We start from the raw sequence: 24,476 nt of genomic DNA, 5'->3' as shown, positions 1-24,476 counted from the left end.
TCTAAAGGCCAGTGCCCTAATCTCAAACAAAAAAAAAGCTCTCTGCTTCCTGTTCCAGCCTCTCCCCTCCCAAGCATCAAGCAAAAACAGGATGGGAGGGGGAAATGAGCTGGGAGCAGAGCATAATCTAAAACAGAGAACCACCCTTTGCTTCTTAATCCAACCCCCCTCCCCCCTTCTATTTGCATGGGAACAGCAAGGGAGGGGTGATGTTGGAGGGGATAGTAGAACAAACAAAAATTAAGTTTTTGTCTGCATATTTACTTCTGATTTGTAATTCCTCATTCTGAATTTGGTAAGGATCTATGTTTTGTATATGTGATTGAGATGAAGTAATTTGATAGCATTGGAGAAATTACTTACCTGATAATTTCGTTTTCCTTAGTGTAGACAGATGTACTCCTGATAGCAGTTGGAGACGGATCAGATTTCAATCTGACGTCAGCCCTAGTACATATACCCCTGCAGGAAGTGTAGCTCTTCAGTATTCTCCTCGAAAAGCATTGTGGATATATGTATGACTGAATAATTTGAATAACTTCATTAACTTTATAACTTGGATAACTTGATTAACCTAATAACGTGGTTAACAATTAATTTGAACCGGTTGAATTGGTTATAGCTGGAGGCGGCCAGTGTTCTCAACCGAGAAACGTCAATACCCGGTAGGATGGGTGTCCTAGCTGAAGGAAAGCATGGCTTACCCGTGAATCACTGACTCTCAGGGATGTCACCCGAGAATTCCATGAGTAACGGCAGCCATCGGTGGGATGCTGAGTCCATCTGTCTACACTAAGGAAAACGAAATTATCAGGTAAGTAATTACTCCATTTCCTAGTGTGTAGCAGATGGACTCAGGACCAATGGGATGTATAAAAGCTACTCCCGAACCGGGTGGGAGGCTGCCCGGGACCCACTTAGTACTGCCCTTTCAAATGCTGTGTCCTCCCGAGCCTAAACATCCAGGTGGTTAAACCTGGAGAAGGTGTGGATGAAGGACCATGTCGCCGCTCTGCAGATCTCGGCAGGTGACAGCATCTTGGTTTCCACCCAGGACACTGCCTGGGCTCTAATAGAATGGGCCTTGACTTGTAATGGTGGTGGCTTGCCTGCTTCTACTTAGGCCACCTTGATGACTTCTTTGATCCAGAGGGCTATGGTTGCTTGCGAGGCCACTTCCCCTTGCGTCTTCCCGCTATGAAGGACGAATAGATGGTCCGCCTTTCGTACGGATTCCGACCTTTCCAGGTATCGGACTATGAGTCTGCCGACGTTGAAATGGTGTAGACTTTGAGCCTCTTCCAAATTCTTATGCTCATTTGGCGCTGGTTAGCAAGATGGTTTGGTTGAGATGGAAGTGAGACACCACTTTGGGGAGGAACGACGGAACTGTGCGTAACTGGATGGTTCCCAGGGTGAGTCTGAGGAATGGGTCTCGGCAGGACAGGGCTTGTAGCTCGGATATACAACGGGCCAAACAGACAGCCAGCAGGAAGGCTGTCTTCAATGTTAATAGTCGGAGAGACAGGCCGCGGAGAGGTCTGAAGGAGGTTCCTGCCAGGAAATCTAGGACCAGGTTGAGGTTCCAAAGAGGCACTGGCCACTTTAGAGGTGGTCGGATCTGCTTGACTCCTTTCAGAAAGCGGGAGACATCCGGTGAGAGGCTATGCTGGCGCTCTCGCTCTTGGTTCCGTAGCATGACAATGCAGCCACCTGTACCTTGATGGAGTTGAGAGACAACCCCTTCTGTAGGTCATTCTGCAGAAATTCCAAAATCGCAGGAATTTTGACTGAGCGTGGTATGATGTCGTGATCCTCGCACCAGGCTTCGAATATTCTCCAAATTCTTATGTATGTTAGTGATGTGGAGAACTTGCGTGCTCGGAGTGGGGTGTCAATTACTGCCCCCGAGTATCCGTTCTTCCTCAGGCAAGTCCTCTCAATGGCCAGACCATAAGAGAGAATCGAGCTGGATCCTCGTGGAGGATCGGTCCCTGTTGGAGCAGGTCTCCCTGTCAGCAAGACTGCTGACAGGGAGCGGAAGGGGGCTCCCTGTCAGCAGTCTTCGCATGTCTGCATACCACAGTCTTGGCCAGTCAGGGGCCACTAGAAGTATTGGTCCCCTGTGGTGTTCTATCTTGTGGATGATTGCGCCCAATAGGGGCCACGGCGGGAAGGCGTATAACAGAGTCTCCTGTGGCCAGGTCTGTACCAGGGCATCAATTCCCTGGGACTGGGGTTCCCGCCTGTGGCTGAAGAAACTGGGCACTTGAGCATTGGACCGGTTTGCCAGGAGGTCCATGGTTGGTGTTCCCCAATGGCTTACTATCAATTAGAATGCTGTGGTCAACAGCCTCCATTCTCCTGGGTCTAGACTTTCTCTGCTGAGGTAATCCGCGATGTTGTCTTTCCCGGCGATGTGGACTGCCGAGATCTCTTGAAGATTTGCTTCCGCCCATGACATTAGGAGGTCTATCTCCAGAGATACCTGTTGGCTTCTGGTTCCTCCCTGATGGTTGATGTAGGCCACTGTTGTGGCGTTGTCCGACATTACTCTGACCACTATGTCTCGGAGACTGTGACGGAACCGCAGGCAGGCTAGTCTGACTGCCCGGGCTTCTAGGCGATTGATGTTCCATCCAGACTCTTCTTTGTTTCATTGCCCTTGGGCGGTTAGCTCCTGGCAGTGTGCTCCCCATCCTCGTAGGCTGGCATCAGTGGTGAGCAGGATCCAGGCTGGTGAGGATAGTCTCGTTCCCTGGCTCAGATGGCCTTCTTGTAGCCATCATCGTAGTTGGGCCTGAACTCTATCCGGGAGCTGAAGACGTACGGTGTAGTTCTGGGACAGTGGATTCCATCGTGATAGTAGTGAGCATTGTGAGCTCGTGCCCATGGCACTACTTCCAATGTGGATGCCATGAGGCCGAGGACTTGTAGGTAATCCCATGCTGTGGGGCAAAGTTCGCACAACAGGGTTCATAACTGGGTCATCAGTTTTGATCTCCTTGTCGGTGTCAGAATGACCTTGTCTTGTTTGGTGTCAAACCAGACTCCCAAGTATTCTAGAGATTGGGAGGGCTTCAGGCAGCTCTTGTTTGTGTTGACCACCCACCCGAGGCTCTCCTGTAGAGTTTTGACTCTGCTGGTTGCCTGTTGGCTTTCCTCTGGGGATTTCACCCTGATCAGCCAATCATCTAGGTAAGGGTGCACAAGGATTCCTTCCTTTCTCAGTGTTGCTGCCACTACCACTATGATCATGAAGTGTAGAAAATGCTGATCCTCTTGATGGATTGGAATGTATAGGTAGGCTTCCGACAGATCCAGGGATGTAAGGAACTCTCCCAGTTGTATCGCCCTTATTACGGAGCATAGGGTTGCCATGCGGAAGCAAGGAATCTTCAGGTGACGGTTGACTGCCTTGAGGTCCAGGATGGGTATGAACGTTCTTTCTTTCTTGGGGACGATAAAATAGATGGAATAATGTCCAGTATTTATTTGTTGTGGAGGCACCAGTGTTATAACCTCTAAGGCTAGCAATCTGGTCAGTGTTGCTTCCACTGCCATCCACTTGGAAGGGTCGTGGCAGGGGGAATCCACAACTTGTCCGGAGGGAGGTGGTGGAAATCCAGGTAATATCCCTCTCGAATGATGGCTAGGACCCACTTGTCCAAAGTTATCTTGACCCATCTTTGGTAGAATAGGGCAAGTCTGCCCCCTATGGCTTCTTCCTTTGAACGGGTCGGCTGATTTTTCATTGTTGGGTGCAGCTGGGGCCTGGACCCGAGCTTGCTCCCCTTTTGTTGTGCTTGTTCCGAAAGGATTGGCTTCGGCCTGTGGGGCAGGCCGCTTGATATGTGCTTCTATATTTGTTGAAGTGCTGTGATCCTCTGCCCCTGGAGGTTCGCGGGAAGGATCACTGGTTTCTCTTATTCCTGTCCTCCGGTAGCCACGGCAGTGGGGACTCGCCCCCATTTGTTGGCTAGTTTCTCTAGTTCGCTTCAGAACAGGAGTGTTCCCTTGAAAGGCATCCTTGTGAGTCTAGTTTTGGAGGATGCGTCGGCCGACCAGTTTCGGAGCCAGAGTTGTCTTCTGGCTGCCACGGTGGATAACACTCCTCTAGCTGCAGTGCGCACCAGATCAGAAGCGGCGTCCACGAGGAATGATACTTCTGGCTCCAGGGCCTCCCTAGGAGTGTTGTTCCTGGTCTGTGATAAGCAGGTGCATGTCACCACGGCACAGCAGGCCGCGATCTGTAAAGACATTGCGGAGACGTCAAAGGATTGTTTTGAGTATAGATTCCAGAAATCTGTCTTGAGCATCCTTGAGTGCTGCTCTTCCCTCCACCGGGATAGTAGTGCGCTTCGAGACCGCACAGACCATGGCATCCACTTTCGGACATGCCAGGAGATCTTTGGCAGCTGGGTCCAGAGGGCACATGGCTGCCAGAGCCCGCCCCCCTTTGAAGGTAGTTTCCAGAGCATCCCATTCCAGGTCAATTAGTTGCTGGATGGCTTGTAATAGTGGGAAATGGCGGGAGGTCTGATGGAGTCCCTCTAGTAGGGGGTTTGTCTTAGGTTCCCCAGAGGCCCTTGTGCGGGTGCCGGGATAGCAAGCTCTTTTAAGCTGTATGTGACCAGGTCTGGAAGCTCGTCCTTGGTGAAGAAGCGTCTCATGGTTCGATGGGGCTCTGTCCCCGGGAGTTCCCTTTCCTCCAGGGGTTCTGAATCCTCATCCGAGTTGTCCGTGTCCCCGAAGGTGGGGCTTCTGGGCGGTGGGGTCACTTCCCTGGGCATAAAGGGTCCCGGGATGTTGAGGTCCTCTGGTGGAGTCTGTGGCCGTATTATAGGAGGCCCCGGTTACATGTGGACTAAGGTATGCAGACCTTTGAAGAATTCCACCCAGGAGATAGATGCTGGGTCTAGACTAAGGGGCGCCGTGTCCCTGGGGAGCCCCATTTGATGGGGGGTCTCACTGTGCAATGCTAGGTCCAGCATACTGCTCGAAAGGCTGGAACCCCATACCGGTTGGGGAGGGCCATGAGTTGGATCCCCTAGGGCCTCTTCGCACTATATACACAGGCTGTGGCCTCCTCATGCTGTGCAGCTCTAATGTGGCATGCCGCACATTTTACTCTAAGAAATTAGCGCCTACCCAAAGGTAGGCGCTAGTTTCTGCCGGCACCGGGAAAGTGCACAGAAAAGCAGTAAAAACTGCTTTTCTGTGCATGCTCCGACTTAATATCATAGCGATATTAAGTCGGAGGTCCCGAAGGGTGTAAAAAGTAAAAAAAAGAAAAAAGATGTAAATTGGGCCGGCGGCTGTCGGGCTGAAAACCGGACGCTCAATTTTGCCAGCATCCGGTTTCCGAGCCCATGGCTGTCAGTGGGCTCGAGAACCGACGCCGGCAAAACGTCGGCTGACAAACCCGCTGACAGCCGCCGCTCTGGGCTAAAAGGAGGCACTATGGATGCGCTAGTGTCCCTAGCGCCTCCTTTTGTCTGTTTCTACCGCACCACCTCATTTGTATACTGTATCGCGCGTGCCGGGAGAGCGGGCATTCGCCCGTTCTCCCGCATTTTTACTGAATCGGCCTGTAAGTTTGTTCTCTGCCAAAGGTCTTTGAGATTGCTACTCATGGTATTGGCCCTGGGACAGGAAACAGATTGTGGAACTGGGAGCAAGACCTTTGGGTGTCGGCCGAAGACTATCTAGAAGGGTAAAGATCCAGAAGAGTTGCCCACATGGTTGTTGTGGCAGATTCTGACAACGGAAGAAGGGAGGCTCAGTCATCTTGGCTCATTAACATATGCTCTTAGGAAGTTTTTGAGGATCTGGTTGACCCTGTCTGCCTGCTGCTTTGCAGATGGCTTACAGATGTAAAGTTCAGAGTGATTCCAAATTTCTTACAAAGGCTCTTCCAAAACAGGCTGTGAACTGAACTCCTCGGTCTGAGAAGATATGGGATGGGAGACTGTGTAGACAAAGGATATATTGTATGAAGAGGTGGGCCAGCCTAGGTGCAGATAGAAGACCAGAAAGCGGTGTGACATGAGCCATCTTATAAAAGTGATCTACCACTATATGGACAGTGGAATGGTCATTCAAGAGGGGTGGGTCCAGGGTTACTCGGGGGCTGGCAATGGCTGTAACAGCTCCCAAAAGTGAGCAGAAGAGCTCTTATGCCTTACACAAGTGGGACAGGATTCTATGAAATGTTTCACTTCTTGCTGCAACTGAGGCCACCAGAAGTGGTCGAGAATTAATTCCAGGGATGTCCTGTCAAGCAGGAGTCATGTGCTTATTTAAGTACTTTTTCCCCAAGTCGTTTGGGAACTATGGTTTTCCCAGGTGGTTCTGGAATTGCAGCAGCCACAATCCTCACATTATCTATTATGTGGCGAGGAAGTTCCAGGGCACCTTCAGACTCAAAAGATCATGAAAGGGTATCAGCCCATTGGTTCTTCTCCATGGGACGACAGTGTAGCTCAATGTCAAAGCAGCTGAACAGCGACCATCGAGCCTGTCTGGTGTTTAACCGCTGGAGCTGCACCAGATATTCCAGAGTCTTGTGGTCTGTAAAAATGGTAATCAGGTGCCTAGCCCCATCTAACAAGTGGTGCCACTCTTTCAATACTGATTTAATCGCCAGGAGTTCACGATGCCAGATAGTTTAGTTTTCCTCAGCTGGAGTGAATTTTTTGGAGAACACAGCAAGAGAGTTCCTTGGTCATCATGTTGAGTGAGAACAGCCCCTACCCCAATGGCAAAGGAATCTACCTCCAAGATGAAGGGTTTGATGGATCTAGGTGGCAAAGACAGGTTTCTTGAAGGAACTCTTGTTTGAGGCAGTTAAAAGCCTGGATGGCCTCTTCTGGCCAATGTCTGGTGTCAGCACCCTTCTTCATGAGGGTGATGAGGAGTGCTGCTAATTAGGAGCACCCAGGTATAAATTGCCTGTAGTAATTCACAAAGCCCGGGAAGCATTGTAAGGTCTTGAGTCCAATAGGCTGGGGCCAATCCAAGATGGCCCTCTGTTTTTCTGGGTCCATGGAGAACCCATGCTGAGAATATAATCCAGGAAAGGCAATTCATCCTGTTCAAACATGCACTTTTTAAATCTGGCATACAAATGGTGTTATGAAGTCTCTGCAGGATTTGCTTTGTGTGTTCGTGGTGCAATGCCAGGGACCAGGAGAAGATGAAAATATCATCTAAATATACCATCACATGTGAAAACAGGAGATCCCAGAAGATCTCATTGACCATGTTTTGAAAGACAGCAGGAACATTACATTGGCATAACCAAATATTCATAATGGCTGTCCCTGGTGTTAAAGGTCATCTTCCATTCATTGCTCTCTCTTATCCATATCAGATTATAGGTCCCATGGAGATAGAGTTTCATGAAGACTTGTGCTCCTTGAAGGCAATCGAACAGCTCAGTGATGAGTGGCAAGAGGATAACTATTCTTCTGAGTGATTGTATTGAGACGCCTATAGTCTATTCAGGGTCTGAAGGATCCGTCCTTTTTCCCCCCACAAAGAAAAAGTCTGCTCCTGCAGGGGAAGACAAGGGTCTCATGAATCCTCTCTCCAAGTTCTTTTGGATATATTTGAACATAGCCTCCATCTCTGGTGCTGATAATGGATAGACTTGACCTCTAGCGGAGTCATCCTGGGTAAGAGATCTATCAGGCAATCATAGAATCAATGATGCAGTAGTGTCTTGGCCTGCTATATGTGGAAGACATCCGAGAAAGAGATATACTGGAGCAGCAAGCCTGGTAGCTTGAAGACGGTTGCCCGATCGATGGTGACAGGAGGTAGGACCCTAATAAAAGGTACCTATTTGAACAGGAAGGCCCCCAAAAGGCAGTTTGCAATGTGTAGTCTATGGTCAGTTGATGAAGTCTGAGTCAGGGCAGCCTGAGAATGACAGGGTTGACTGCTTTGAGTAACACATAAGAGTCAATTCATTCATTACAGAGCCCTGCCTGCATACTGAGGGGGACAATGACCATAGTCTGGCAGCCAGACAAAGGCTCGCCATAGATGGAGGAGATGGGGAGGGCATTTGCCAATGTGGTCAAAATATTGGTAACAACCCTCATCGCTGATTCATTTGTGAATAGGGAAATTACATCCATAGACACCAACAAAATCTCAGATAGTAATGGTGGCAAACCGGCGTTGCAAAGATAAGGGATCGTTTCTTTATGGACTTGATCGATACATAATAACAAAAGAAAATAAGAGACACTTTGATTTATACATACAAACATTTTTGGGGGGGGTGTTGTGGGCACTTATGAGACCTATGATTATGAAAAACAAGGGAGAGTAATTACACTGGATGTTCCAGCCCTGTTATGCAGATCTGTCCTTTAGTGAACTGACATACCCCATTATATGATGGTCTCTTTATAAGCTTTTTTACCCTTGGTTATTTTTTTGTCTGCTTATTGTGCATCAATGCAGGGGTCATTTCAATTACAATACCACACAAGTAATATATGCAATGATTTGTCCATGTTCTAAAATTTATATTGGTCACACCAAGACATCTATAAAGTCCCATCTTATACATCATTCTAGCTGTATTCGGACAAAAAAACTTGAAGCTCCATTAGAACAACATTGGTTTCAATACAATCATATGATCATTAAAATTGAGATTTTTTTTGTAATTCAACAAATGGTTTTGAGTAGAGGGGGTAATATATCCCGCCTATTGCAGCGCAGAGAATAATAATATATTTTTAAAAGGAAAATTGTCTATCCCAATGGATTAAATAAGGCTATTGAATAGGAAGTGTTTTATAAGGTGACATTACATGCTGTTCTTTGTTCTTATGAATATGGACATTAAAGCTCCTTATATTTAATGGTCTTACATTTAGAGGGAGTTTCCAGTTAGGTGACCAGATGCTTTTTCATATTCAGTCTGAGCAATATCTTCCTGCCATTCTTATAAGCAGGGTGCTTATTGTCAAAAGCATGCATGGGGTATTGTAGCTCAAATGTATACATATTAATGACAGAAGTATGGAAAAGCTTGTTTTCAGTTACTTTATGAGTGAACATTTTTGGCTGGGTTTTTTTTTTTTATAGTGGCAATATGCAGTTTAAAGATTGATTTATTCGTCTCTGGAAATACACAGCACTGGGCATCTCAGTAAGAAATAGATACCACCATTTAACACTATTATTTAAGGTTTGGAATATCTTTTGTTTGCATTTTTTATAATCTTGAATATGAAAGTAGTGAAGAAAGATAGCAATAAATTCTTTCGGAATTCTTTCACAGCTACATGATGGTACTTTGAGTTAATTATACATGAATTTTTGGGAAACCCTCAATGCAATTCTTTATTTATAAATATTCATTTAAGCATCTATACATTACTAAAGCATTTATTGCAGAAACCATAAGCTCCTGATGAAGCCCAATGACAGATGAAACAAATGCCTTTGTCGAGACTAAATAAAACAAGTTTTACAATGGATTAGAAAAAAATTACAGCAATTGAATAATGTTGGCCACCAGAAATATGAGTTTACTCCACCTTGGACCCAGGAGTTTAATTTCTGGTGCTCTTGGGGAGAAAACCTACAGCTGAACATTACACCAGAATTGTACATCCCTGACATACTGTTGAACTGTAGGTGCCCACCTCAGAAAGTTTACACTTTGTTCAGCTAGCTGTAAGTGCCCACCACAGAGTAAATTCTTGCATCCAAGGCCCTTTTGGTAGAGAATAGCAAGTATAATCAAAGCATAGGCTCTCTAAGCTGGGTGACTACAGCTAGCATATCACAGCATAAACTCTCGGGTGGGGAGAGGGGGGCACCTAAAGCTGAACAGGACACCAACATCGGATGCACAGCGCCAAAGTGCATACTGTTCAGCCAAAGGTGCCCGCCCCAGAGAGCTTATGCTTTGATTTTTCTTGGTATGCCTTGCCAAAGTGGCATTGCATGTGAGCATGGTGCTGTGCACCCCAACTTGTGGGCATATTTTCTCATTTATGGCAAGTAAAATAAAAGAATAAGCTCTCTGGGGATAGATGAACAATGCATAGGCTGGTTGGATGGGCACCAACATCTGAACGATAGACACTTTAGCACTACATGTGCCTGTACTGTCTAGCTGTTCAGGAAAACAAAACAAAAAACCTGTGACTGGTGCCTGCCTCAATGAGTTTACATTGAAAATTTTGCTCCTGAATCTGAAGTGGAGTAAACTCACATTTCTGGTGGCAAATGTTATTGTTGTGCCCAGGGTGGTAACTCCACTTCAGACCCAGGAGGATTTACATTTATTTTATTTATTTTATTAATTTTATTTATAATCTTTTATATACCGACGAACCTTGGGAACATCTCATCGGTTCACAGTAAACAGAATGCAGCTAACAAGCTTTACAGAGAACAATCAATAATAGGAACTTTGTTTTACAGAGAACTATTCTAATGCAAGCTACCTGAGGCGGGTAACTTACAGCTAAACGGGACTTCAAATTTGGGACGCATAACACCAAGTGTTCACCATTCAGCTAAAGGTGCCTTGCCAAGAGAAATAATGCTTTGTTCAGCTGTAGGTGCAAGCCCCAGAAAGCTTATGCCTTCTTTGGTCTCAGGTGGAGTAAACTCACATTTCTGGTGGCCAAAATTATTCTATTGATACACCCTGACTGGACTACCACATGGGTACAGCAACACAATAGCATGGCCACCAGAAATGTGCGCTTTCTTTTACTCCACCTCAGGCTAAGGAGTTAACCTGAAAATCCACTTAAATACATTAAACCAGGAATACAGACGTAAGCACTTGAAGTTGAAAAGAGTTTGACCAAAATGGATTTGCATGCAACACTGTGTCCAAGTTGGGATGCCCAGTGCCAATCTCCCATGCAAGATCATTTTGCCAAATAAAATCAAAATGTAAGCTCTCTGAAACAAGTATGAACAAGCATTTGATATGCACAGCACCAAAGTGCATACTGTTCAGTTGTAGGTGCCTTCCCTAGAGAGCTTACCATTTGATTTCACTTGGCATGCCTTGCTCAAATGGTCTTGCATGTGAGATTGGGCCCCAAGTCAGGATGCACAGTGCCAGTCTTGAATGCAAGGTCATTTTGGTCTCATTCCTTCCAACTTCAAGTGCTTACCTCCTTACTTCTATTTTAAAGCACTTTTCTGCATTAGTGCATATTTTTCAGTTTAACTCACATTTTAGCATGCATTTTTAACTCCTGTTTGATTTGCATCCCTTTAACTTACTACATCCCGTGGGGGACCCCTGTTTTTAATGCGCACATTAAGTAAAAGCCACGCCAAAATTTAACTCTGATTTTAGCATGGGTTTTATTACATTGACCCCCACTGTCTTGCTATGCCTATCACTGAGGTTGTGGACCCTATCCTGATTGGGAAGAGAACCTTTTCTCAGTGGGCTGACTCTCAGAAGGCAACATGATGCATACCCAGTTAAGTTCTTCCCAATCATGGTTTCACTATCACAACTTAAAGCTTATTTGTTTCTTGGTTTTATATCTTGTCAGTGTATCTTGGCTGGATTGTAAGATCCAAAGAGCAGATAGTGTCCATTAGCTGTCTCTACAGAGTACTGCATATACCTGGCGCTATCTGGTACTCCAGATGATGATGATGATGATGATGATAGAAGGTGACACCATGGCAATCTGAAGGTTGCTGGGTGGTGGTGGTGGTGGTTGGGGGTGTGGGGGGGGGGGGGGGGGGCGGGCACTTGCACTGGAAGCTGACATGCTGATAGAAGATACTTGAGCCTTGATGGGAGTCCCATCTACACACACTAGGTATAGCCACAACTGCTAGAGGACAACCCAGCTTCAGAGATCAGTAGAAGCCTGAGGGGCATGCACTGAGTTCAATCATGCTGGTAGAGGATATCCTAGTTTGGAGAAATGGTAAGAGTCTGTTGGCTACACAAGCTGGCCTTGCTACTGACACAAGTACATTGGTCAGCATTTCTCATGCCATTTCTGGAGCACCTCCTAGCTGAGGGGTGGCCAACTCCGGTCCTCGAAAGCTACAAACATGCCATATTTTCAGGATATCCACAATGATTATGGCTCAGAAACATTTGCATACAATGGAGGTAGTGCATGTAAATCTATCTCATGCATATTCATTCTGGAAATCCTGAAAACCTGGCCTGTTTATGGCTCTCAAGGGCCAGAGTTGGCCACCCTTGTCCTAGCCAATCTAGTTTCAGAATATCCACAATGAGTACACACAAAATAGATTTGCATACAATGAAGGCAGTACATGCAAATCTATCTCATGCATATTCATTGTGGCTATCCTGTAAACCAGACTGGCTGGGGTCCTCTAGGAACCACTTAAACACTAGTGTAATCTGCCCAGGTGAAATGGTGGGCATTCGGAAGGTAGATATAAATATAGGCTTGGGTATTCAATAAGCAAGACTTTTACTGAAAATAAAGATATGGCCTTTAACTTCCAAATCTAAGGGTAGAAAGCAGGAGGATGAGGGGATTTCTTTGAGTCAAAGAAATCAAAGAATATTTCATATGTGTAAATAGCCACTGAGAAAATAAATGTGAGGTTTAGCATAAAATGTAGCACTGCAAAATGCAACTTATGATTATGTGAGCTTAAGTTCACAAAAACAAAGTACTATAAAACTGTTCTTATTAAAGAAATGTTAAGAGTTACTTTTGGCCTTCTCGCTTTTTCTGGAGGGGCGCCATCGGATGCAGGTTCGATGTTCATCCAAGTAAAAGAGACGCACTAGCCCTTTGGTTCCACTCTTCAGTTTGATCATCTGAGTCCCAGACTGCATCACACTCATACATCTTTCAACTGCAAAGACAACAAAAACAAAAAACTCAGCCAACTGAGTCATTTTATTGAACACTGTTTTTAGACTTCATCTAAGCTCTGTATAAAACCTTTGAATATGAGGTTAGGCGGCAAGACTGAAATAGAAATGAGTTAGAGAACAAACATCACCATGAGCACAAAGAATAATTTTAAAAAATAAGCTGAATGTTATCTGAATGATAACCTTAAAAAAAGCATCAAGCTTAAGCATTCCATAACACATCGTATACCTTGTTACTAAGAATTTAAGTATTCTTTCCAATTAACTATTTTAGGCTTAGTATTTAAGTCACTAAAATAAATGTTTGAATTCATGTTGAATACAAAATAGACTTTAGCTTATTCTGCTTTTCAAGCATCTTTCAAACAAAAGAATATAAGAGCACTGTAAATCTGAGATAAATATTTGAGATCAAACCAAAATAATTGAGTTGCCTTTTTATTAATTTACAAAGAAAGCTATTAAATGGGGTTGTATTTACTTTTTTATTTGCAAAAGCCAGTTTTGTTATTTGACCATTTATTTATTTAAATAACTTGTCAAAAACAAAAATATTAACGCTCAACACTAAAATTAAAAAAAAGATTATCAAAAAAGTTATACCAAATTAACACTTATGTATGCAGTACAAATTTATCTGTATCAATAGTTCCTAATTCTGGTCAAGAACCCTTAGCAGGTCTGGTTTTCAAGATAACCAGATAAATTTCCTTTATCTTGGTTATGAGAGCAAATGCATGATCTTATATCTAGGGGCCTTCGTTTTCAGTTTTTAGCTTATTTTTCAAGGGGATTCTATTGTTATAACAAGAAAAATCAGAGCAAAAATTACTTTTTCACTGATTTTTCTCCTGTTTGTTATAATAAAGTCATTTTACTCTGATTTCTTTTTTTTTTTTCTTGTTATAACTTTGAAATTCCCCTGAAAAATAAAGCAAAAACTGAATGTATCTAGGAGCTTAAGACATATATTTAGATCACTAAATACATCATACAATATTTATAGAAGACCTCCAGAAACCCAAACCTGCTGAAGGTTCCCAATACCAGATTTGGAAACCATGTTATACATGTCATATAAACAAAGGACTCTGTTGGCTAAGATGAAATTTAACGTCTGCATCATGGGCTGAGAATAGTCCTGTCTTGGCCTTTCGCACAATATTGAGAACCAATGTTAAAAATTGCCACTTGACTCCACTGTGGACAGACAGAAAGAGAGAGAGAGAGAGAGAGACTCTATAACAGGGTTCCATCAAGCTAGGGTGAGATAACAGAAGAAACCTCATCTTTGTGAAACTTTCCTCACTCCAAATGACATCAAATCTTCACCGAGGTGTACTGTGCAGTTCATACGTCTCACTCTGCATGTAAAACTGGCCCCTAAACCACCACCAACACCTCATCTTGATCTATTAGCTGGCCCTCCTGTAGCCATTTAAATTGTTGAATACTGTGAAGGCCTCCCCAGAGGCTCTCTCTCTCCACCTCCCTCCCCCAGAAATGGCCGAAATGCAATTTGCAGTATTTATCGCAAATTGCGTTATGGCTGTTTCAGGCATATCGCACAGTAATGCCAGGAAAAATGGTGTAGTTATTTCCAGCGTTAAACCCATGCGATATTCCCCCTCTTTTTAATTAATTCCACCCAAACCCCTCCCCAATCCCACCCCTTCTAAAAATGTGCATTCGTGCCATGCAATAATATGATTATCGCATGCATTAACACGTTATCGTTTAAGTTAACGCCATAATGCATTTTGATGAATGACCCCATATGTTTTTTCTCTGCATGAAGAAGAGCAAGATAGAAAATCACTCAAAAATACTGCTGCACAGATTATTAATAAAGAATGGGTGATTATGGTTACCAACTTATATTCAGGAAAATCCATCTTGTATCAGAGATTGAATGGGAGCAGTTGATACTGCAGAGGACTACTAACTTTAACTTATTTGTCAAACTAAGTTCATTTTAAATTGTGAAACACCAAGGGTCTAATGTACTAAGCATTTTTCTTTTAGACCTCAAGGGCCTGATTTACTATGACTTTTTTCTATTCTGTGTCTATTGAAAATCTTAGTAAATTGGAGAAAACATCAAGTACACAGGCTTCAAAGTCTCATTTGCCCCCTTCCTGATCTCTCTTCCTCACTGATGCATAGTTAATTCATAGTTTATTTCCGAGTATGCATGTCTCAAGCTCCTATGGATGTGCATTATTGCCTACTTTGTCTTTTCAAAGTATAAATTGCTTTAGTATTATGTAGAAGGATCTAATGCTGCATATTACTTAAAAATTCTTTATGCAACAGGTCATAAGCAGTGTCTCTTTAGTAATCTTTAGTGTATCTCCTATTTGACTCTATGTAGAAATTTTGCTTCCTTTTGTTACTTCGTTGTACATGCTTTGCGTACTGCACAAATAGCCAACATAATCAGTGTGCCCACAAGAAAATACTTCTACCTGATGTCACCCTATGCATGTAAAGACGATTCTACTTACTACTCGGTGTGTACTTGTGCTATAGGGCAACCCTCAAGATTTACACCTAAGCCACAGGAGTGATTGCTCAAGGTTTACTTGTACAAGGTACAGGAAGTTCCCCATCCCTACCCAAGTGAGACAACACTCTCTCTGTCCTTTGCAGTACCACAGAGTTTGTGCATTGCTCCAGGTCAGGACCTGTAAGTGCATAGAGTGTAGCTGAGGAGGGAATGGAGGGTATTTAAGGAAGTTGAGTGCCAGTCAAAATTTTTGGGAGCCAGGAGAAAATACATTTTTCCCTTATAATTTACTTTGTATTTGCTTTCTTCCCCCCCCCCCCCCCTTTTCTTTGCTCTTCTTCTTCTAGCTTTTTCCTTCCTTCTCCCCCCTCAATCCAGCATCTTCCTTGCCTCCCTTCCCACTCACCTCTTCACCTAACCTTGCTTGCCCCAGCTGCTTCATTTCTTCTATCCATGGCAAGAAGCAGTAGCCTCTCCCCTTGGCAACCACTGTCAGAACCACCATTACTTTTTACCTCTATTGAGAGGATGGTCTTAGTTGTATGTAAGGACCTTCAAAGTAAGAGTTTATTGGTATTTGCATAATCCATCCCTAATGGAAGGATTATGTTTATATAAGTGTTCACCTTACGAGTCTACAGTCAAGACTGTAGGAAAATCCTGAGAGTAGTCCAGAGCCTTCCTGCTCCCTAAGGAGGAGGAGATAAGGATTTTCTACTCCAGGTATCCAAGATTTATCTACAATTCTCAAATAATCCGCAATAGCAAAGTTGGGAAAGGTATACATTGCAATGAGAGAAGAGTAGAACCATCCCGAGGAATTGCAGAGATTTCAAGTACAAAGGGAGAGTCTGGAAGAGCAACAGAGAATCCCATATTTGTTTCTAGGAGAATACTGGAGGCAAGAAAGACCAAAGGGACCCCAGGAACCTTCACTGTTGAGTGCTTTTGTATGTTTTGCTAGACTGTAATTCTGAAATGATTAATTCTGGAAGAGATATTTGTTGTTAACTTAGTTTTACAATTTGCATTACTAAATGTTTATTTTATTGATACAACACTTTGGTGTACGAAGAGCTTTATTTGTTTTATTGACCTACTGATCCTCAAGCAATTGCTTCCCCCCTATCAAGAAGAACCATCAGAGATTTGTTCCATTTTCCCTGGCCTCAGCAGCACCCATGCATGACCCTATTCACTAAGAAGAGAGGAGAATGGGGGTTATATGTAGATGCAGATATTAAACTGTGTCTAATATACTTCACTTTATAATTTGGAAATCTAAGTGCATAATGAATGTGTTAGTTATAAATGCATAGGCCAAACTGCCGTAATAAGGCCAAATTAAAGTAGCATGCTGAATTTAAATCTGAAACGTTTAGCTGCACAGCATCCTTTATCCTATGCATAATATTAAATGAACAAGTCTGATTAGAAAGTTTGGATAGATTTATCATGTAAGTATCTTGCATAAATGATACACTGCCAAATATATGTCACTACGAATCACTCCTCCAGCAACCATTCGTTTCAGAAAATTCTCAAAGATAAGAGAGGTAACCAAAAGGAGCATACACTGTATATTTTTGAGACAGTTTTGTACTCTTGAACTTTAATCTCTTTTGAGGAAGCAGACACCCCTAGAAGCAAATGAAACCTTCAAGTATTGTCCTTCAGTTTGAAAATGTACATATACAATAGAAGATGAATTTAAGAAATAATGGGGAGGGCGGGGAGGACAATGACAACAAAGTTAAGATGGGGGCCAATAAATCAATGTTATCAGACCTCTGCTGCTCATTTTGGTGTTTATTTTTGGTCTTCTTTTCTAATTGTCAGATTTTCAGTCCTTGCTTCTTTTCTTATTGTTCTCTATGCTACTACTTGTTATTTACTGTGTCATGCCAAAGCATAAGCACTAGGTTCTATATGATCTGCCATCAAGAGAGCAATGGAGGGATCAAAGCAGTGTCTGATGGACGTGAACACCATGCTTGCTCAGACCTAGGTCCACTGAGCCCTGCATCCTGTCTCTGACAGTAGCCAATCAGGTAAACAGGTACTCAAGATGTTTGTCAGGCCAGTTTGATTGCAAAATATGAAAGCAAAAACAAATTAAGACACCTCTGGGTACTAACAGAATACATACAAAAGGTGCCCAGTAAGTGTCTTAAGGAACTCCACCCTAATACAAAAATGATATGAAAATAAAAAAGGGAGAAAGAGACTTCAGATGCTAGATCATGAGCAAGAGGCTCTTGAAATGATTCAATTTGCATCATTAGTCTGAAAAACCTCCACAATAAAATCCTCATACAGTGTGAGCAAAGATGGATTTTTAACCTGGGAAGAACAGAATCATTTAGCTTAAATGCATGCATTAAGTGGGGACATTTCTTGTAAACAAATATTTTGATTGGATTAAACATTTTCAACCATTCATACTTCAAAATGTGTTCATAGTTTATTGAAGACATTTCTATTTAAGGGTGCGACTTGTAGCTGTCAGACATACTTTGAGAATATATGCAGGCGTTCATGTCATTATTGAGCATTGTGATTTTAAGATAAGCACTCTCTTGATTCTGGTGAGTTTTATTTATGATAAGCACATTGAAAATATGTTTTAATTTGTTTTGTTTTTTTTGAAACACTGATAGCACTAGAGACCATTTTTGTAAAGGCATACAAATTTGATTCCAGAGGTTTTTCAGACTAATGGGAAAACCTGCACGGAGTGGCAGTTACTACCCTTAACAGAAACATGGGGGTAACCTGCATGAAGTGGCAGGTACTACCCTTAGCAGAAACATGGGGATAACCTGCATGAAGTGGCAGTTACAACCCTTAACAGAAACATGGGGGTAACCTGCATGAAGTGGCAGTTACTACCCTTAACAGAAACATGGGGGTAACCTGCATGAAGTGGCAGTTACTACCCTTAGCAGAAACATGGGGGTAACCAGCACAGAGTGGCAGTTACTACCCTTAACAGAAACATGGGGGTAACCAACACAGAGTGGCAGTTACTACCCTTAACAGAAACATGGGGGTAACCAGCACAGAGTGGCAGTTACTACCCTTAACAGAAACATGGAGGTAACCTGCACGGAGTGGCAGTTACTACCCTTAACAGAAACATGGGGTAACCTCACGGAGTGGCAGTTACTACCCTTAACAGAACAGGGGGGTAACCTGCATGAAGTGCAGTTACTACTCTTAACAGAAACATGGGGTAACCTCACGGAGTGGCAGTTACTACCCTTAACAGAAACAGGGGGGTAACCTGCATGAAGTGCAGTTACTACCCTTAACAAAAACATGGAGGTAAGCTGCATACAGCAGCAGTTACCACCCTTAACAGAAACAGGGGGGTAACCTGCATGAAATGGCAGTTACTACCCTTAACAGAAACATGGGGGTAACCTGAATGGAGCAGCAATTACTACCATAAGAAACTTGCTGGGCAGACTGGATAGACCATTTGGTCTTTTTCTGCTGTCATTACTATGTTACTATGGTTATGTAAATTAACACCATTTCAAGAGTCTCTTGCTCAAAATCTGACATCTGAAGTCTTTTCTTTCATTTTTATTTTCATATCATTCATGTACTAGGGGTGGTGTGCTTTACGATGTTTTTGGGCACTTTTTGTGTGTAAAATATGAAAGCAAACAATCCAGCTATAGATGCCCCACAATGGAGAGAATCTGGGTTTTGTTTTATTGATTTAATATATTAAACAAAGTGGTGTACAAAAATAAAATATATACAAAATAAAACAAAATCACAAACTTACAAAACACAATAAAATAAAATATTATAACATACTTTAAAACAAAGCTAAATTTTAAACAAATCTACAATATGCCATCAGGTCAAGCATATTAACAGGGAGGAGTTTCCAAGTTGTTTATCTTTCTTCAGATTTTTTATTTATGCATAATGGTGACGCACAAAGGGAGAGTAAGGGTCTATCCTCCAGAGCTTGCTCCTGCTGCAAGTGCTTTTCAACTATTGATTCAGGGATTTTTTACCTCAGCTTCAAAGAATCAAGTTCCAGCATTTGCCACTGATCGCGAAGCATCACCCAGCTCAGGAACAGATGTCTCTCTGATTCCTAAAGCACATAGTATGTCAGCAATTACTGGAGATGCAGTGCATTGCATTGGGAACAGCTGACCACCACTGCTGCTATAAATATCAATCAGCTGACTACATTCTGTGGGGATACAACACAGAGAGATATTCCCCACTTTCTAATATTTTTTAAATACATATATAGGGAACATCAAAAAACTGTTTATTAACCTATATAATCAGTTATAATGGTATCCCCAATACATATTATAATACTTCATATTAATTCTAATATACACATCCATGTATTTCACAACTTTATCAAAATACATTATCAAATGAATAAATTTTGTCTTTACATACATCTATCACACCACATCATATCATACCAGTATTACTCAAAAATATTTTTTTTAAAACATAACCCACATACATTCTTCCCCCATTCATCCAAAACATACACTCACCCCCCAATTAAAAGCATCTAAAGTGCCACCATTTTATTATTCCAGGAGATTCAGTTCTATCGTCTATCCCTGTGTGGTTTCAAATGATACAATGTCCCACTCTTATCTCCATTTGTTCAAATGACTAAGATCCGATGACTCAAATCCTCTTCTCTCTTCTCAATATCTGAAATCTTGTATCCACACTTGCTTCAGATAATATAAATCCTCTTCAACTGACTAGAACCCTTTGTCAATGTTCCCTACAAGGCTCCTTGTTTCGCATAAGCTTCCTCAGGGGATAATTTGCACTCCGTGATCATCTCTGCACTGACTTCTCCAAACTCCCAGAAACACCTCAATATACAAAATTACTTCTGTTCAAACATATTAAAAAAACCAAAAGTGATTAAACCCCAACCTTGCTATTTATGAACTTACTTATTCCAACACTGTTAATGTCTGTTCATGTCCACCACCGCTATATTATGGTAACCCTACAACAAAATTTAATAATATCTTTAAACTGGGCACTGAGAGGAGAGGATCACCTTGCTGGTGGCTGCAAGGAATCAGTAAGTTTTTGCTTGGGACATTGTCTTTTTTAAAAGTATTGGGGCAAAGTTAACTATTTGGGAATATTATTTAGTGTGTTTGTGCTTAATAATCAGTAAGGCAGTGACTAAACAAGTTAGACTGTATTTTTAAATAGTCAGTCAATAAGGCAGCTAGTAAGCAGTAGGTACTGTGTTTATTTTTAAAAATCTGTAAGGCAGCTAGTAAGCACTAGGTAGTGTGTTTATTTTAAAAAGTCTGTAAGGCAGCTAGTAAGCAGAACTGAGTGTTTGTACTTTAAAAAAAAAAAAAAAAAGCACACAAAAAAAATTAACCCCAAAAAGTAGCCAGAAGCTAGAAATAAGCTAGGAACAGGGTATACCTAAGTAAAAAGGTTGAAAAGTTCAGTTCAGTTACTCACCTTGGAAAGGTGTTAAGGTAGTGTGATTTGGTTTGAATAGGTACCAACTGCTAAAAGGAGTACACTATACCCATTGGTCCTGAGTCCATCTGCTACACGCTAGGAAAACTCCATTCATCACCACCCTTTGTCAACACCCATTCAACCAGATTTACTCTAGGTCCCATACCAAGGGCGCTCAATTTATTTATAAGTCACATAGGCAAAACTGTGTCAAAAGCCATACTGAAATCCAAGTACACTACATCTAGCGCTCTCCCTGATACAACCTTTTGGTCATGCTATCAAAGAAATTAATTTTATTTATCTGATAAAAGCTACCTCTGGTACAAGCCATGCTGCCATGGATCCTGCAATCTGTTGGATTCCAGAAACTTCACTAAACTCTGTTTTAGCAGCGATTCCATTAATTTGCTCATCAGAGATCAGACTAATAGGCTTGTAGTTCCCAGCCTCCTCCTTCCACTTTTGTGAATAGGAACCATATCCTCCTGTCTCCAGTCCTCCAGAACTACTCTGACTCTAAAGATGCACTGAAAAGGACTGCCAGTGGAGCTGTCTAAGTTCCCTTAAAACCCTTGGATGTACCTTATATTGCTTCATCAATCTATCTATTTTGAGTTTAGTTAGCTCCTCATTTTGCTGAAAATTGAGGTTTACTTTGCTTCCTACCCTAGATATTTGTAGAACTAGAGAACTTTGTTATTCACAATGGGGCGGATTTTAAAAGGCCCGCGCGCATAAATCCTTCCAGATGTATGCGCGCAGGGCCGGCGGCCTATTTTGCATAGGCCGCCGGCGCGCGTAAAGCCCCGGGACGCGCGTAAGTCCCGGGGCTTTCGAAAAGGGGAGGGAGGGAGCATGTCTGGGGGCGTTCCCGAAATGACGCGGCGTTTCAGGGGCGGGCTCGGGGGCGTGGTCGAGGCCTCCAAACCAGCCCTCGGGACCGGAGGACGGAGCGGGGCTGCCGGCGACGCACGCAAAGTTAAGGGGGGGTTTAGATAGGGCCGGGGGGGTGGGTTAGGTAGGGGAAGGGAGGGGAAGGTGGGGGGAGGGCGAAGAAAAGTTCCCTCCGAGGCCGCTCCGAAATCGGTGCGGCCTCGGAGGGAACATGCAGCTCGCGCTGGGCTCGGCGCGCGCAGGTTACACAAATGTGCACCCCCTTGTGCGCGCTGACCCCGGATTTTATAAGATACGTGCGTATCTTATCAAATCCAGCGTACTTTTGTTCGCGCCTGGTGCGCGAACAAAAGTACGCGCTCGCGTATTTTTTAAAAATCTGCCCCATTGAATTCATTACAAATATTTTTCAAACCAGCCTTTTTTCCCATGGCAGAATTGTTGTGTCACTCAGAGTATGTTAGAAGAAAAAGATACAAAATTCAGGGTCTGCACAAGTTTCTTACACCAACAGAACAAGGTTCCTCCAGCTTCAGATACCAGCGAGAAGCATGTGTACAACTAAAACTATCCGACTGCCACCTAGTGATCACACTTAACATTGCATGCAAAGGTTAAACAAACTTAAAAACATCTGATCCTGCAATAAATGACCATTTTGAGTAAAGAAAATGCATGCAAGATTTAGACTTGCCATGTGAAAATATTTTTTAAATGCTAAAATGAATTTGGTTAATATTTTCATAAACCAACTGTAACAACTCAGATGAAAAATTGTATTTAAAAACAAAGGAATATTTAGCTCTTTAGCTAAGCAATGTATGCTGTCTATATACCGGTATATATATATTTTTTTTTTTTACCAAATCTTTAGAACAATCCAAATAGTATTTCTTGTTTAGCAAACTTAGCATCAACAAAACTGATAAATCCTAAAATGACAAAGAAAAAAACTAAAAGATGAAAATTATAAATGAAAACAATATCAACAAAAACTAGTCCACAGTTTTCGGGGGAGATCCAAATCCAAACACATTTTTTTCTTTCTTTTTTAAAAATTATAAATCAGCAGTCATGCAAGATTGTCACATTAACTCTGGTTTAGATCATTCCAGCTTCAATGGGCGATTACAGATGGGATAGGAGAAAAGGCAAGAGTTGGCACCTGAACTGACCTAGAGTTCAAAAGGGAGGTTAGCTGTGAGGGCTTATTAAAAAAAAAAAAAAATCTCACTCTAAAACTTGGATAATTCAGCCAAAATAAAGCTCCCAATTGCAATAGTCTAGGCCTCATAAGGAGAAATTTTCTCTTCTGAGTAAACTTGGCAACACCCAGAAGCTTTACAACTGGAAGCATTAAGTCCTTATTCATAACAATCCCAGTGCCCAATCTCTATAGAGGTCAAGCTCTTCCCAATCAAGGCTGAGGAAATAGTTCTCTTCCTCCAATATTTCCAATTGTTCTACATTAAGTTTAGGATTAGTTAAGTAAATATTAGAGGGTAGTAGTGTGAGGGAAAGATTTAGGTTAGATAGGATGAGACTGAATGACGACAAGATAGGTAGAGATGGGACAGGATGGTTGAAAGGGTTGCAAGACCTTGGTAGCATGGAGGAAGGGGTGGTGTAAAAGTGCATGGGAGGGGAAAGCTGAGGGTTTAGTTGCGATGAAGTAAGGATGATTAAAGGTAATAGACCACTGTAGGGCTGATGGTGAGATGACTCAAAATTGGTGGCTCTAAATTATAATCCCAAAACTGTGGGTCTGAGGTCGATCTTTTGTATTTGTGTGTGGCCATACAAGCATCCTCCATTTTTGTTATGCTCAGCGGTCCACAGGCTAATCTTGCGGACCACTGCTCTCACCTCTACCCCAGTCCAGCGCTGTTATCTGGCACCTGCGGTTAGAATGCCGCCACCCGACTTGGCAACAGGCTACCAGTGTTCATGGCAGAGACGCTGCCAACAATCCCTGATGTAGTGCATTCTCCTTAGACATGCACGCACGCCCCTGCTGAAATTTAAAGGAACCATGGCAGGAAATGCCCAGCAGCCCTCCCTGAGGTCACAAGTCTTGGCCTTAAGAGGCCCTTGCTCCCTGCAAACTGTGCCTCAGCAATAAGTCAACTTCTCCAAAGCCTGTATTGGCTCAGCATTCCTGCGTTCCTGTTTCCAGCTCCTTGTTACTGTGTTTCTGTCCATTGTTCTTGTGCTCCAGCCCGTGTTTCTGAATTCCTGGTCCTTGTCTTCAATTCCTGTCTTGTCTTCCATGGTCAGTCTCCAGCTCCTGTTTAGTCTTCAGTTCCTGTCTTCCTGTGTTCCAGTCTTTAGTGTTTTTGCCTACCCTATGATGGATCTCCCTGGTTTTACCTTGGCCTGTTTTATGATCCTCATTGCCTTCTGGCTGTCACTGGTCACTGCCTGGATACTGACCCCGCTGAATTCCCCCTACCTCCGATAACTTCTCTGACACCATCTCTGCCTGTACACCTCCCGCGCTACACCCTGGCCTACAACTTCTTCCACTTGTTGGATCTTTACCCCCATGGAGGCCCGTGCCTAAGCTCAGCTGGCCCCGGCACCAGAGGGCTCATCCTAAGGGGAACGAGGACTGGTATTGGTGAAGCTCCAGTTGGGCCTCTGCTTCCAGTAGCTCTGCCAGCCAACGGTGGG

The 24,476-nt window shown here is 43.0% G+C and overlaps 1 protein-coding gene across 3 annotated transcripts in view; it reads right to left on the bottom strand.

Annotated features, from left to right (window-relative positions):
* Positions 1-24,476, bottom strand: part of PLCH1 (phospholipase C eta 1) — a 342,167-nt gene that overhangs the window by 183,825 nt on the left and 133,866 nt on the right. For all 3 annotated transcript variants that reach the window (XM_029616576.1, XM_029616579.1, XM_029616578.1), the window contains exon 3: positions 12,724-12,870. In XM_029616576.1, coding sequence (XP_029472436.1) covers positions 12,724-12,870 — 147 coding nt within the window. The remainder of the gene's footprint in view (positions 1-12,723; positions 12,871-24,476) is intronic.

Source organism: Rhinatrema bivittatum, chromosome 9 (genome assembly GCF_901001135.1).
Source record: "Rhinatrema bivittatum chromosome 9, aRhiBiv1.1, whole genome shotgun sequence".
Classification (NCBI taxonomy): Eukaryota; Metazoa; Chordata; class Amphibia; order Gymnophiona; family Rhinatrematidae; genus Rhinatrema; species Rhinatrema bivittatum.
This window is presented reverse-complemented; position numbering and strand designations above follow the sequence as displayed.